At 38.2% G+C, this 16,382-nt stretch overlaps 1 protein-coding gene across 17 annotated transcripts in view; it reads right to left on the bottom strand.

Moving 5' to 3' along the window:
* The window catches only part of MBNL1 (muscleblind like splicing regulator 1), a 234,816-nt gene that overhangs the window by 10,033 nt on the left and 208,401 nt on the right, over positions 1 to 16,382 (bottom strand). For 9 of the 17 annotated variants that reach the window (XM_045029489.1, XM_045029488.1, XM_045029500.1 and 6 more), the window contains 5 exons: positions 10,592 to 10,849; positions 9,317 to 9,370; positions 8,351 to 8,504; positions 1,492 to 1,527; positions 678 to 772 (listed from right to left, as the gene is read on the bottom strand). In XM_045029489.1, coding sequence (XP_044885424.1) covers positions 678 to 772; positions 1,492 to 1,527; positions 8,351 to 8,504; positions 9,317 to 9,370; positions 10,592 to 10,849 — 597 coding nt within the window. The remainder of the gene's footprint in view (positions 1 to 677; positions 773 to 1,491; positions 1,528 to 8,350; positions 8,505 to 9,316; positions 9,371 to 10,591; positions 10,850 to 16,382) is intronic. The other 8 variants (XM_045029490.1, XM_045029495.1, XM_045029491.1 and 5 more) reach the window with 5 other exon arrangements.

The raw sequence follows: 16,382 nt of genomic DNA, 5'->3' as shown, positions 1-16,382 counted from the left end.
TGTACATTTATCTTTACAGCGTTGTTTGTGGCAGTGCAAGGAGAAGTTTAACTTACGGTTTAGCTTGTTGAGCATTTATTTTCATCCTTATTTTATGCATCAACATTCATGGTGGTAGTTTAGAAAGAGTTTACTCAGGTTTTTAATGGCCATTCAGTTAAAGTTTGTCCATTATAAAATTAACTAACTAATTCATAAGTTGAGACAAAGATTTACAAGTGTGCCTCTGGGTAGCATAAGCACAAATGTTTTTGTTTTGTTTTTTGAAGAGATTCAGAACATGTCCAGACTCTTAAATTCCTGATCCTGTAATCCCTCCACGCACAGCTCCCACTGGCTTTGACCAGAGTTTTGCATGCAAAAGAACTGCAAGCTTTATGTGCACAGAAAAATTGGATTCTGTGTACTATGCCTGTCTCTTTAGATCTATTGAAAGATAAATAAGCTACATGGCCTACGAAATGTCAAGACTGCATCAGTAAGTCTTATGTAAAATATTTTTAGCATCAGAAAAGGAGCTGTAGCACCTTCTGAGCCTGGATAAAAGCTTACTAAGCTATGCTACAGCTCTTAGAGAGAATGTGTAGGCCAACAAGAAGTAAAATCAGAACCCCCATGCTCATGAAAAGCACCAATTTCAAGTTGTTTTTAAGGAACAAAGCTGTAAATTAGCAAACCTGGTTGGCTGTGGCTGTTGCAGCGAAGGGGACACTTGTGGCAGATGTTGTTGCTGCAGACACAGTGGCTGGCGTAGCACCGTGCACCATGGGAACTTTCGGAAGGAAAATCATATAAGCCAACATACAGAAGAGTGTAGCAGTATGGGAACCATGGCAACATGTGATAGAATAATTGAGCATGGTATTTATCATAGCAATAAGCCATGTGACGAGACATCATTGCCAGCGAGTGACATGCAATCACAGTGCAAAGCAGGACAACATTCCAGGGAGAAGGGGAGAAAGGGAAATGAAAGAGGAAAAAAAGGGAAAAATGCTTGTTACCATCAAATCAAGAAAATCAACACAAACAAGTTCAATTGTTTCAATATGAAATCAACAAAAGTATTTTAAAATGTCCTTATGTTTACATTTTTATGTCTAAACAAAAACACAAACAAGAAAATCCAACCCAAGTATCTACCACACAAAAATCAATCAGTTTGAATGAAAGTATATTTTATATTACTATAGTAAGATACAGTATGTTACTTAATACAAGATAGTTTCTAAACACAAACTCATAGTCCAATCAAAATCCACCAAGGAAAAATGTGCAATTCAGAACACTACTATCCAACTTCTAGGTGTCCATGTCAATTAAATAAAACAACTGCATTTAATTGACAAGTGTTAGTGCAGAGGGTGTGATGGGGGGTGGGTGGGGATGGACTGGCACAAGAGCTATAAGTTAAAACCTAGCAGTGGATTTTGAGGGTCTGTGAGCTGCACCACAGGTTTAAGATAATCAAGAAACAAAGCTGGCACCTACCAACACTTGTAGCGGGTGTCATGCACAATATTGAGCCTGCCCATCATGCATTGCAACAGGAAGGTGGATTTGAAAAGGGAAAAGAATTAAAACAACCCATCACACGTGTAATTAGAAAATTTCATTTGAACAAAGAAGAAAAATTGTTATTATGGGAACAGTGGCATGTAACTGTCAGCACAATCAAATCATACAATAGCACAGTGATCAATTAGAACTAGTCTTAAGTGAAGAAAAAAGCTGATAGACCTGTGTGCTGGTACATTTTGTTTGCCTTTATTTCTATATAGTTTCATTTGTCTATAAAATATTACTAGAAAAGGTCTCGAGGCTTATTTCAAAATTCAGTTTTAATCTCATCCATTTTTTATCTTTCTGACAAACTTTGTTAGCATAAAAATAAATGTGTATTTCTTTTAAACTATATTTTATTAAGATTAGAGGAAATGATCAAACATGTTATTTATCTTTAACACTGTCAGGGTAAACCAGCACCCAAAATTATGTTAATCCTAGCACTAAGATTATACGGAGATATGCAGGATAATAAAGAATGAAGGAGTGGGATTGTTTCACCCGTTCTCCAATCCATATGCACATGGGATCCTCCACACTGAGTTCTCCCTGCCTAAACTCGTCATTCTCTGATGCTGCTGAGGAAGGAAGCAGAGAGTGCACAGGTTGAGAGTTGGAGCAGGCTAAGGGAAACGTTCTCTTTTCTGCAGTTGTCCCATGAAGAGATGGGGCCAGGGACAGTTGTGGGGGTCCTGCCAGGGGCCAGAGCTGGTGTGGAAGGACAAGGAATCTGTGCAGATGGCCCTGCCCCCCAGCAGTTCTTCTGAGTATCCGCCACATTTGTAGCAGGCCAGCTGAATAATAGGGGAGAAAGACTATATGAGGGGATGGATCCTCGTGGAGTTTCCACTCAGGGCTACCTTGTGTGAGTTTTCCCATAGGAAGGGATGGTTTGACCCACAGTTAGTCTTGTGTCCTTTATTCCTCCAACCCCTCTAGAGGAATCTCATGTGTCTTGGTACTGCATAGGTGTTAGGTCTAGGATCGTGTGAAGAAACGGTTTCTCAGTTCACTGGCAGTTCCAAAAAAATAATTCATCTTGGGTCCAATGACATGTTTTGTTTGAAATGAAGCACTTTATTTTGATTTTGAGCTTTTAAACAAACATTTTGATTTTTTCTTTTTTAACAATTGAAACAATTTGGCAAATTCACAAAATGTTTTGGTCAACCCGAACCTGCATTTTTTGCTGAAGTTTTGCCCAGCTGTAGTAAGGGCAGTGGTAATTTTGCATACAGTATTATTGACAATATGTAGACACTGTGGGGTAAGCTGAAGATCAAGTCTCAGCTTTAACGCTGATTTTCCTCACATTGTTTATTTTGTATTTTAAATGCAGGATAAAAAGTGCAGGTCTTCCACACAGCTCCCAGCACAAGCTAAGCATACTTGACTGGCATTATTTCTACACTGTAGGACACACTTTTACTGACCATATGTTGTTGGGTCTGTGGGCCCATTTACCTTAGTAGAACATCAACAGTACTTAGATAATTGTTCAGTTGAGAGAGACAATCTTGTAGCCTGTCACTCTCTTTGTGCTATATAAATATACCTCTACCCCGATATAACGCTGTCCTTGGGAGCCAAAAAATCTTACTGCATTATAGGTGAAACTGCGGTATATCAAACTTGCTTTGATCTGCCAGAGTGCGCAGCCCCACCCTCCCGGAGCGCTGCTTTACCGCGTTATATCCGAATTCATGTTATATCGGGTCACGTTATATCGGGGTAGAGGTGTAATAATTAATTAATAAGAAACGAATTCTCCAAAGAGACATCAATGTTAACAGAAGCACTGCATTTTTAGGCATGCCCAACTGCCAGTTTTCAAATTCCAGTACTTTGGCAATCTCATTTATTTTAGTTAGCTCCATATTGAGAAATCAGTATTTGCATGTTTTTTGTTTCCTACCTGAAGCTTAAAAATTATAGCATTATAAACAAAGGGCCCAATTCTTCATGTTCCATCATACTGAAAGTTTTTAAAAAAGACTTTCTTCCCTATTTAATCATATTGTTAGATAAATTTACTGATATGAATTAAAATAAATTAAATAATGAAGTCCTGAAAATGAGGATCATATGAAACTGGAAACAGACTTGGAATGACACTGTCTGTGGGAGCTTACCTTAGAGACACAAGGTGGGTGAAGTAATATCTTTTATTGGACCAACTTCTGTTGGTGAGAGAGACACAGGCTTTCGAGCTGACACAGAGCTCTTCTTCAGCTCTGCGTAAGCTCACAAGCTTGTCTCTGTCACCAACAGAAGTTGGTCCAGTAAAAGATATTACCTCACCCATCCTGTCTCTCTAATATCCTGGCACCAACACAGCTACACCACCACTGCACACTATTACCTGGATACAATATGGCAATAACAAAAGGAAATTATTGCGCCTGAATGGTGATGCATGTTATCTTCCTAGCTTGTGCTATGTGGTGCATAGATTTATAAGCCATGTTGCACCGGCTTGCACAATGCCAAAGCCATGGTCTTTTGGCGAAATAAAATAGTTATTAATATAATTAATGCTGGGGGATAATATAGAAGTTAATGCCTGTTATTACTAGAAGACACATTTAAGGTTATTGGAGAAATGGCATCATTAATCCTTCTAATTATTTTACTGTTTCTATTAAAGAAAAAAGAATGTAATTATTCATGAAAGATCTTTAAAAGGAGGGCTATTTAAAGGAAAGGCCTCATCCTGCTTGCTTTACTCACAGGTGAATTACACCCACACAACCTCCATGATGTCAATGAGGTTGCATGAGTATAACTGAAAGCTGTACCACTCTGTGTTATTAGACATGTACAAATACCCTATTTATTATGTTTTACATATTTTATTATACCTAGTATATTACATCATTCCATGCATAATTAAGTCTACATGCTGAAAACAAGAGTTAGCTTTTTGTAATGATTCTCTGAAATATAACTGTAAAGCTTTCACCTTAAATTTTAGTTTGAGTTATCATCATCATTAATGTTATAACCAGTACACACAGTTTTGAGAGGGATTTGCAGCAAATGAACATAAGGCAGCGATGAAAATACTAGCTAGGGTGCAATAACTTGCAAATATGAAGACATAATGCAGTAGGACCCACTTGCCAATAATAAAAATCACTTTTGCTATGACCTTAATATTAATCTTGACTTCAAAAGCTTTGATTTACTAATAAGAATGTATGAATAGTGAATTTGCTAGTTCAAATGTTCCTTGGCTTTGCAGCACAAGGCAGCATTTGATTTCAAGCATGTGCTAATTTAACTGATTATAATTTCTCAGATAAATTATGTCTAGAGAGAATACAGTAATTTTGATGAATACTCTCTGTTTTCACTGGGATTTCAAGCAGTTGCTTTTCCTCATTATACATATTTCCTACTCCTGATTTGCTGTTTCACTCAGTTTTTTTATTCAATTAAATCTAGAAAGCATCACATAGACCAGATTATCAGTAGAGAACACGAGTGCTTCAATCTGAATGAAGAATTAGTGTCACGGAGCCTGCTCCCATTAACTTTTCAAGGGGAGCAAAATTAGGCCCCAGAGGAGGGGGAATGAGGGGGGGGGGGGTTTGCGGAACTGCTATCCTTACTTTTGTGCTGCTGCTGGCAGTGGCGCTGCCTTCAGAGCTGGGCAGCTGGAGATCAGTGGCTGCTGGCTGGGAGCCCAGCTCTGCAGGCAGCGCCACTGCCAGCAGCAGCGCAGAAATAAGGATGGCATAGTATGGTATTACCACCCTTACTTCTTCTCTTCTGCTGGCGAGGTGCCCAGCCACCAGCTGTTGCTCTCCGGCTACCAGCTGCCGCTCTCCTGCCTCTGCTGAAGGCAGTGCAGAAGTAACAGTGGCAATACTGTGGGCCCCTTAAAATAACCTTGCAACCCCCTCCCCCACAAATCCCTTTTGGGTTAGGACCCCCAATTTGAGAAAACTGGTCTCCCCCATGAAATCTGTATAGTGTAGGGTAAAAACACACAAAAGACCAGATTTCACGGTTTGTGTTGCGTTTTTCATGGCTGTGAATTTGGTAGGGCCCTAATTATTACAGCTGAATTCTGGCCTATTGCACTTTAAACAGGTAATTAAGGACTAGATTGTGAGTTGCCTTGTGCCTAAGTGAAAGTGAGGGGGTACCAGGAACCTTCACCCTCTTGTTCTTTTCACAGGGAGCATTACCAGTGCTCCTTATTAGTACCACTGGTGGCAACTCCTGACAAAAGCTGGAGAACAGTAAGATCTTGGCCTCATCCTTTACACTGGCCAGGCCTGAGGGGAAGCATGTGCTGCACCTGTTTAAAGGGTGGCAGAGCAGCCATTCCAGCATGCACTTTCCAAGGCCCGTGAAGGTAGGGGTAGTTATCTGTGTGAGACACAAGGGATGTATGCTAAAATGCTCTGACCACACCCCCAACAGATCCTGTCCTACAGGAGTCTGGGTGCAGCTCTAACCATGGGGGACAGGGCTTGGAAGCACCTGGAGATTTAGGTACTACGTGTCCCCTTTTTTCCCTCCATGCACCTTTCCATGCAAGACAGCTGACTCTGAGCTCTAGAATGTGGAGGGGATGTCTAGGTATGTTTGAAACACAAATCTAACATTGTTGCCAAATATGAAATTCAGCCCAGATGAGAGGGCCCATCTAAGGGCCTCCAGACCACATACATCCTTAATGTACAAGTCCTGGGTAGAGTCTTGCCCTATGGGCCCTCTTCTCTCTGGTGAATTTCATCAAGAAATTAAAAAAAACCCCAGTCATTATGCTTTGGGGCATGATCCCGAATGGTGCTGAGCCCCCTCGACTCCCATTAAAGGACAATCTTGAAATGTGACAAGTGCCTTTTGGGAGGTGCCGGGCATCCTCAACTCCATGTGAAGTCAAGACAATGGACCTGAGAGCATCCAACACCTCTCAGGACTGAGACTGTTGTGTGAACCTCCCAAAAATATGGTGTAAGTTCCCTTCCTGGTTCCGCTGGAAATTGATTGAAAAGTACTATTTCCACAGCTGTGCTGACCTCACTAATGATAATGATGCACAAACAAGAATTAAACTAATTTTAATGCCATAAAAACTGGGGACCACAAAGAAAAGCAAAAAGTGGGAAATAATGTTTTAAAGTTTCTGTGACGGCATCAGAACAATGGAAAACTAAAAAGGGTGCTAGTCTACCTCTTAACAGTAATTTTTAATAAAAAAATGAAAAGCAGAATTGGTACAATAGCCTGTGCAGGCTAAATCCTGAAACTGTTAGCCTGTCCCCTCTGAATGCCCACTGACTTCAATATGAAGTTGCCTGAGCAAGGACCGAGAAAGGCCCCATTTAATGACTGACATTCCCTGTCAGTTATGTGATGCAATTGCATTTTTATTTATACAAATGACATTAATGATCCTGATGGTAATGGGCCCGATTCTGTGGGGGCTGAAAGTGCCAAGGTGCCAAACCCCCACTGATTTAAGGGACACTGAGGGGCTCCTTACCAACGATGCACAGCGCCAACCAAGATCAGGGGAGCTTTTAAAATATGTGAAGCCTGCAGGATGGACTGTGATTGTCTACTATGTAAATACATTTTAAATGTCTCTTTTAAATACGTGCAATAGAGGCCTGATCCAAAGACCACTAGAATCAATGGTCTTTCCATTGACTTCAATTGGCTTTGAATCAGACCCTCGATGCCAAATGGGCTTCAGTGGCTCCAGAGAAGTTACACCTCATTTCAAGTATGTGTAGATTACATGTATACATGTCGATTGAATGACAGACCACACCACCAAAAATGGAGCGGTAAGAGTCAATCCTGCTGATGTGGCTGAAACACGTCAAAAATGGTTAGGAAATGATTGTTCTGTTTCTGACAGCCAGTGTTCTCATTTTTGTTACCTACATTTTTTAAAATGCCAAGATCTTTGCAGTTAAAATTTGCCTTTCACAATTGAACTAAAAAATTTATAGCAGAGTTTTAAACATAGTGGAAATATGGATTTTTATGAAGCAAGTAGTGATACAAACTTATTATAGATCCAATCCTGCAGACTTTACACAACAAAAATTGACCACAGTGAGATTTCTTTAGAAGTAATGAGTGCACGTTTGGGCTCTGCAACAATCAGACAAAAATATTAGGTATCATTTTATCATTCTTGACTAAAAACAACTGAGAGTTCTATCTTGGTCACATTGAAATTAACAGAAACATTTTGGTGTCTGATCCCCTGATTTCTTCTACAGGTACACTTTCGGTGTGCTTCCATATTAGTTTAGCTGTAATGCCATCTAACTGCATTTCATGATCACTAAGTAAAATTCAAAACTTCACCCTTTACAAAGTGATATGGTTCAGAAGTACTGTTGCTAAATAAGTTAAGGCAAAGGGGTCTTACAGCAAAAAGGAATAATACAAAATAGATGTGTAATAAAGTATTAATTAGGAAAAAGAGAAAGAAGAGAACAGATTTCAGAATCTGTTTTGAAATGATAGATCATGTGCTTCCAAAATACTGATTTTCATATTAGATTGGAGAACATCTACCCAGCTTCCAAGACAAGCATACACAGAAACAGCATTCTACAAGATCCCTACCTGATCACGAACACCTTAATTCCTAGACTTCCTTTCCTCACTCTAAGCAAAAAACATCCTACTACAACTGGGTATATATCAATGACTATCAATACAGATACCTTTAGAAGTTTATTACAAACGCTGAACACTAATTTTGTGGCATACTTTGCTCTACAAAAACTAAAGAGATACTTACCTGGTGGGAGGAAGGCTGTATGCTGTTGTAACTGCATGTTGGCAAGAGCTTGTTGGTATTGGAAAATACCAGTATTAAAGACTGCGGTGGCACCATTGGTTTTTTCAAGCGCAGGCCTCTTTGGTAATGGGGGAAGTACAGCTTGAGGAATTCCCTGAACGGTGGATGAGTATAAAAAAAAATGAAGTCCAGTCCAAAAAAGGAAAAAAAGAAAAAGAAAAAGAAAAATCAGTAGAAGACAAAAAAAGAGTCAGGCAGCACCATGTTTATCCATGAGCAAGCAAGCACCAGAGCAGACTTAACTACCAAGTAAAAGGCAAGGTAACAGCTTTAAAAGGAAGCATTACTTTAGTCTAACAATAAAGTAGTATAAGTAAATGTATTGGAGCTCTATGTTATAATAATGTGCTAAAATATTGTATAAAGCTTCAGGTTTTCAGTAAGAAGCAACAATATTGGGAAAAAAGAAAGCTGCACTGCTAGCTCCATGAGGATTGACAAATAAAAGCAATGTTAATAGTAATCTCACAGAGTGAATGAAACAGATAAGATAATATTAAAAATTATACCCACAGTTCCCAAAGTCTAACTAGACATGCAAAAATGTACCAAAGCATGCTGGTACTTTAACATTGCATTACAAATGTTAAATCTACATAAGAATATCACTAAGCCATGCCAAGCAAACAGATACATAAAAATACAGTAATAAATACTTTTTTAATGTCCTCAAAGTACTTCATTTACAACATTCTAAAAGGTGGTTAAACTGAATGTGGGCTGCTGCGCTTTAGGAACATTTGTTTGGCATATACATTTATGTGTATATTGTATTCTTTCCCACTAATTGGAACAGGAAACCACACTCAGTTTTCCATTGTATTTCAATATTTTACAAATTAATAAAAAAAAAGTGTATCTACAATAAAGCTACATGCCAAGCTAAAAGGTGAAAGGTCATAGTACCAGGTCAAAGGTTGCCTCGAGGGGTCGCTTCAGTGATTTGACAGCCGACTGAGTCTTAATTAGCAGGCAGCGAGCACATGATGGCAATGGGCCAGTGGGGTTCAAGCGCATTAACATAAACAGCAAGCAGAGGTGCATCATGGGGGCAGCAGTGCATTTTTGGGTAGGTGAGAAAAAACAAATAAAAAACAAATCATCGGAATGCCATATACAACGAATAACAAGACTAAGCATGCACAATAAAGGCACTACTAAGTTGTTATTGTGAGGATACAACCTCTATGTAGTTAATTACAAACAAGATAATCTAACAGAAAAGAGTGAAAGGAGAGAGAAAGAGAGTCTGCCTTCTGTATTTTTGCTCAAGTATCCATAAACAAACATAGAAAAAGGTCTCTCTCATGGTTATTGTACTATGCTATGGATATCAAACCATGTTTTACATGAAGTAGTAGTTTAATGGTCACATCATCTAGTTATGTAAAAATATAGGACAATATTAACAGCTAAGCAAAGAACAAAGACTGGACCCATTAAAATCAGTTTTAGCTCACATTAAAAATTTACTTTAAGAATACATTTTAGCAAATAGCCTGTTTGTACTAATTTCTAATACCTTCAAATGTTTTCCTACTCCATGTAATTGCCATATTCAAGCATCCCTAATTGTGCAATTATTCATCCACACCGTAATATTTAAGATGAACAAAATATGATTAAATCTCCCTCAAATAATGTTACAGTCTATTTGCTTGAAAACCTACTCTTAAGTAGTTTCAGATCTTATTTTTTAAATTAAGTAATTTTTAAGCATATTACTGGTGGTACAAAAAAACCCAAGATTAAAGAAGAGGAAAATGAAGTTTAGTGTAGAAACAGGAATACCATTAATGGTAATTTATATGGATATACTTAAAGACAGAAATAATGATCCCTATAAATGGAGATTTATAGCAATACACACACACTATATCTATCTGTATAAATAGATAGATACATATTTTGAGTCTACATATAAGTACACACATGTATGTATACATACACACACACGCACACACACACACACACCCCTATATACATTAGCTGCCAAAAATTAGTAAAATATTTTAAGTCTGAAACTATTTAAGAGTAGATCTGGCATCACATGCTGTAAAAGCTCATTACACTGTGTAGTGAATGGGATACCTGAACAAACATATCTTCAGCAAGAATAGTTAATAAATTAATCATTTTTTATCATCAGTGTTACATTTTGAAGGTGTCTTCTGGACTCACCATGGCAGCTGCAGTAGCTGCTGCTTGGGCAGCTGCAGCTTGGTTGACCTGGTACTGGGCAGCCTTGATCTTGGCTTGCAAATGTGCAGGAGGGTGAAAATATTTGCACTTTTCCCGTGAACACCTCCCTTTGATGTAATCCATGCAGACAGTAACTGTGTTGTCGTTGGTATCGATCATTGCACTGTCAGCAGGATGAGCAAACCGGCAATCATTTTCTCCTCTATTACAATTGCCACGCTGATACTCTCGACATACCTGCAGCATCATTAAATGAAAACCAGTTAATGTGCCTGGGTATCACATGACTTTGTTGACTTGAGAAAAGTAATCACAGAGAAGGGGTAAAATATAGTCAGCATTTTCAGGGAACTCTTTCAAAAACAAAAACTGGTAGCGCAAAGGCATACTGAACTCACTTTAGAGGTCCCTTCATACTGCCAATGTTGTATAAAAGAGCCTGAGTAAAGGTGAATCAAACACAGAGAGTCCAAATCCCTTTATTTCTATAATTAACTACATTTGGGCCAATTCATCAACGTGTACTAGTTTTGAAAAAAATGTGTTTATGACGTTAATCTTGAATGATAATTAAAACAATAAGCCAAGGTCAAAACTACTTCACTGTAAAACACATTTCTAAAGTGAATTACTTGTTAAGGATTGTTTCATTAAGTTAAATATGTACAATTATTGTCAAAATGACCTTCCTAATCTTTGAGATCAATCCCATAGCTACATTTTTGGCTTCAATGCATTACATACTATTACCTCTATCATTTATATATATTTACATAGAGCTATGTCCGCAATGAGCATCAATAGAAATACAGCATTTAATGAAGTCTCTCAGCTATTCCATCCTTTTAACACAAGAGGGCAACCGAAAACACACAACAACCCACAGTCTGTTTTTTTCTGAACCTCCCTCATGTTCCACAGTCTTTCAGCTAACCAACCCCCTTTTTATACCATGTAGGATTAAGAGTAGGTAGATAATCTTAGAAAAAACAATACAGGTGCAGCCAAAGCATTCAGAGGTCTCACTGACAATCAAAACAAAAGCTTAAAGAATCAGAAATCCAGATATTCCTTTTGGCACAGGAGAACAGACACCCTAACTAGTTGTTCCAATTACAAAAACTTCCATTGGATGCCAAAAACTACGAAAATCTCTCATTGTATGTACCACTCCCACTAATAGTAACTTCTTTAAGTGGTAACCTCCTCTCATTTATTGCACCAAAACATTGGGCTTACTTCTCAGTAACTTTTCAAATCCTAAATTTAAGAGAACTACATTCAAACTTTAGTTTTATTGTCAGCTCTTTACAAATCATGACCAATAATAATCACAGCAATGAGTTTTACATACTAACTTCCAAAAGCCTTTAGAAAATGCAAAGGTTCTCAAGCAGGTAAACTTGCACACTGAACAAAACTAATATAACAAATAGAATTTTCCTTATAAGGTGAGTGCCAATGAGTTTGGAACACTAGCATTTCCTCAGGAAGTCTGGTTCTGATCCTTATAACAACGCAAATAGTGTTCTTTGGTTTTCATCTACACTGGCTCTCCGGCTACACTTCAACTCGCTGTACTCCTTAAAACCTCAATCAGATGTCATCTAAGACTCCTACCTACAGCTCATGAAAGTGAGCAAGTGGCTCTATTACAGGGTCATAGCAGCACTGTTGTGAATTTGCCAGCTCGGAGCAAACATTTTGTCTGGCCATTGTCACAGAGGTATTTGGAAAGTCCTCCATTTGGGGGCAGACTTGCCATCTGTGCATCTCGCATATTTCTATAGTCAAGGCCACAAGTGAGACTCTCTTTATCTTTATGTTCATATTTAGGCGGTTATTCTACCAAAGTGATGATGTCAGGCCATATCTAATAGTTTCCCTGTGTTTGCTTCTTTACACTGAGTAGTGACTTTACCAACCTACAGCACATTTTAAATGTAAAAAACGCTGTATTTTTTCACTGTGACAGCTATGCTAGATCTCCCAGGTACCTATGCCCTTAACATCTACAATGATCTCTGGGTTATATTTTTCTGGCAATAAAAAACACTGTGTCATGAGAAAATTCTCTCTCTCTCTCTCTGATAAGAAGCAGCAGCTCAAAAGAGTCCGATGCATCAATTCAGCCAGATCTGCAATGTTTGGATACATTTTAAAATGATCCACACTGAAACCAAATAAACGTTTTTGAAATTCAGAAAAGTTCAGTCAACTCTTTCCTTACTTTTCCCTTTTCTGTTTCATGTTCTTTTCTACTTCCTGATTTCTGCCAGGACCAGAAGCAGAAATACAGAGAGGGGCAGGCTTCTACTCAAGTTATTTTCAGCTAAATGTATGATATATTGTTAATCTCCTTGGAAAATTTAATCTCATGAAATCTCCATCTTGATTTCCAGACTGACTGGTATGGTTAAATCTAGCTAAACATCCAAACTTCTGCATGATTAGCTGAACCAAACACAACCTCCAAAACATTTCAAGTTGATCCTTTTACTAGTAACAATCATCAGCTTTATTGCAGGGATATTCACATTGATTCAAGGACTCCTATGGATTGCATAGCATACAGTTGTGTTCTATATCTGTCTTAAAACCAGATAGTTTTAATTTCATTTTATGAATGTAGTCAAAGGAATAAAAGCTTTTAGTTATAGAACATGCTTAATTTAAGCTTCCCAGAGCGTGTGTGTAATGAACAAAGTAGTACATCACTTCTGAAAATATATTTTTAAAATTGAAAACAGAACAAATAATTTTCAAGTTCTGACCCTAAAATCCCATATATATATTTTTTAAACTGGACGATGCCAAGGGCAGAGAGCTAAACCATGAACCACTCTGAAACCTGTCTATAATCATGTAATTTCAAATGATATTAAATGATAGTAAGAAATTCACTTAAAGAACAGTCAGGTACATGCCGTACAGATAAAACACATTTTTTTCATTGAGTAGGATCAAAGACATGTAAAGATTTACAAGTCAGCAGAGCATTTTTATAGTCAGTAAGGTGCTAACTAGGAAAGATTTGCCCACTGAGTGTTCACATGCAAAAGCTAGATATTCTAGAAGCCAGACCAAAATAAGTTCATGTCCTTACATTCTACAAGAAGAATAAATCAGATTCTATAAGAATAGTTTCTGTTTTTGTGAAGGAGAGAAAGGAAGGTTAGTATATAATTGTAGAGGAACCACTAAGTGAACTCAGATATAGTCTGAATCACAGTCAAAACAAAACAAAAATATCCAAAGATGGGAAGCACCTGGATAAAAAAAGAACACTGTCTTGAAATGTCTCAACAAATCCACTGGAAGGACAGAAAACTGGCTTAACTAGCAGACTGACTGTTTGCTTTCAGAAGCAGTGAAAATAGCAGAGGTAGCAGAATTACTAGCAACATCCTATTTTCCACTTAACACAAATAGCTAGTCTCCTTTGTACAGATGGCTCCCTGAGTCCAACAGAACAAACTGTGGCATATCAGAATTGTCTAATCAGTCTGAGAAGGCAGGAACACCTCCAGGCATTTCTCCTCCATTCTGCTTTCTCATTCTGAACTTCACCACATCTCTCCACTCAGATCAATGCAGCACTAGCTCCACTGCAAGCAGACAGCACAAAAACTCTTAAGTGTCTCTGGGCTGATTTAATACAGACATGTAACTAGGGGCTTGGCGGCACAAGAAAATTGTAGCAATTTAACTAAATCAGTTTAAAAACTGTTTAGTTAAATTGATGCAGCCAACACCCTTATGTTGTAGACACTCTTATTTCACTTTAGCAAAAGCTGGTAAGGAATTTACTTCCACTAAATTGAGCGTATAAAAATTAAATGCTTTGCTGAAGCAGGCCATAATGCTGTTATTTGTAACAGAAGCAAAGGTGGAGAAGAATCCGTGAACAGGAAGGCAGAGAGTAGACTTGAAGGGAGGGGTGGAGGATTATTTCTTGAAAGCTCCAAGGGCAGGGAATGAGTGGGGATCTGTGAAGAACTGAGCAGGGACAGAGGTAAAAGTTCTGGTTCAAATGGCCATTGCTTCAGAACAGGATTCTCCTGTTTTGTGACACTGAATATGTGGGATGTGGCTGAAATGTGAGTAAACCATGTGACTGTCCAGGGTTCCCTAGAGGACTCACTGAAACATCAACATCCATGTAACTTTCGAGAAGGGCCATCAACATGGTGGTGTTACTTCACAAGTGAATGTTATCGGAGGGAAAGAAGCTCTGCTCTCTCCTCTGTTGTGAAAGTTTTCTAAGGTCAAAGTGAAGACCTATCCAGGACAAGTCCTCAAACAATTAATATTTTCCATCCGGAAACTTGCGACAAATGAGAAATTTCTTAAATCCCAATGCCTATTTCCAGGGGTTTGTAACTTGGCTGTAACGTTTCTTTCCTTTTTCTTTTTTTTTTTTCATTCAAAGTTCAAAGGAAACCTGCTTAGCCTTTTTTTAAAGTTTATTGCTTTCAGATGCTTTCTGGGGCTTTTTACATTTTGAAAATGGCTCTTAGTTCAGACTGTGGTTAGTGCCATTGGGTGTTCTGGGAGAAGAACAGCCCTCTGTTGTAGAAGAATTTGGTTTATCACTCTGCGAATGTTTTTAAACAAAAATGTCATAAAAACTTTAACAAACACATTCTGACCAAATGCTCCAATTTGAAGATCCACTGACTTGAGCTCCAAATTTCAGCAGTTTCCTATATGTTATGGGTCACATTGTGCCATTAAGGCACCATGCCTTCTGGAACTTCCTGAATGGGAAAAGAGTGCAGCATGCTTACGACACAACCAAGTAGATCGGCAGATCTTAGCCAGCACTCTGAAGGAGATCCCAAAATAATTCTCACGGCAGCACTCTCTTCTCTGAGATTCATTTTAGGTCCCTGCATTGTTTATTTATCTATCTATCTTCATTGGTCTTAATTCATCCCTGGCAAGTATCCATTGTGATGTAAAAGTCATCAAAAGAAAACTTTCCTTGATGTTTTGGAAGTAACTGAAGAGTCAACAATGCACGAATAGGTCTAAAATTGCTACATCAGTGATCTGGCTGGGTTTCTGAAAACTCTGCCCCCTAGACAAAGAAAAGAAATAAGTCTCCAAAAAGAGAAGTGAAGTGATCTTTCAAAAGAGGAAACTGTGGTGATCTAAACTCTTATTATAGTTCAGACAAGCTTGGGAAATGTTCAGAGCATGATGACACTCCGGATGATATTCTACATTGCTTCTAACTTGCAACTTTCTAAATTGCAATTTGGCAATCCTGAGATGAGTTTGGGGAAGAGAATTAATTTCCATATAAGGAGACAGATCTCCTCCAGATGCAGGTCCCGAAAATGGCAGAAAAGCATGAAAATTATGAATTAATTTATTTTAAAATGTTTGGAATGGCAATCATCATTTTTACCTCTCACATTTTTTCCAAGTACTGTTATTGAAGGGCCAGATCCAAAACTGGTGTAAATTGAATTACAGAAGCTGAGGATCTACTCCCCAAATTTTAACTTACATGAACATCAGTCTCTCTTAATTGAAAGGTTACTACCTGTGTGATTAAAGATCTATCATGTGATTAAGGGTTTGCAGGATTGGGAGTTACAAATTTATTTTTTTATCTATAAACTAATATAGAGATTGGTACTAAAAAGTTCTCATTTGTCAAAGTTACTACACAACATAGGAAACAATTGGGGTTACAGATATTATTGAGTGATAACTATGGCTAAATGTTGCCTTTTTTGGGTTGGGGGCACAGTATCTG

This window comes from Mauremys mutica, chromosome 9 (genome assembly GCF_020497125.1).
Source record: "Mauremys mutica isolate MM-2020 ecotype Southern chromosome 9, ASM2049712v1, whole genome shotgun sequence".
NCBI lineage: Eukaryota > Metazoa > Chordata > Testudines > Geoemydidae > Mauremys > Mauremys mutica.
The sequence above is the reverse complement of the archived record's forward strand: the minus strand, read 5'-3'. Positions and strand labels throughout refer to the sequence as shown.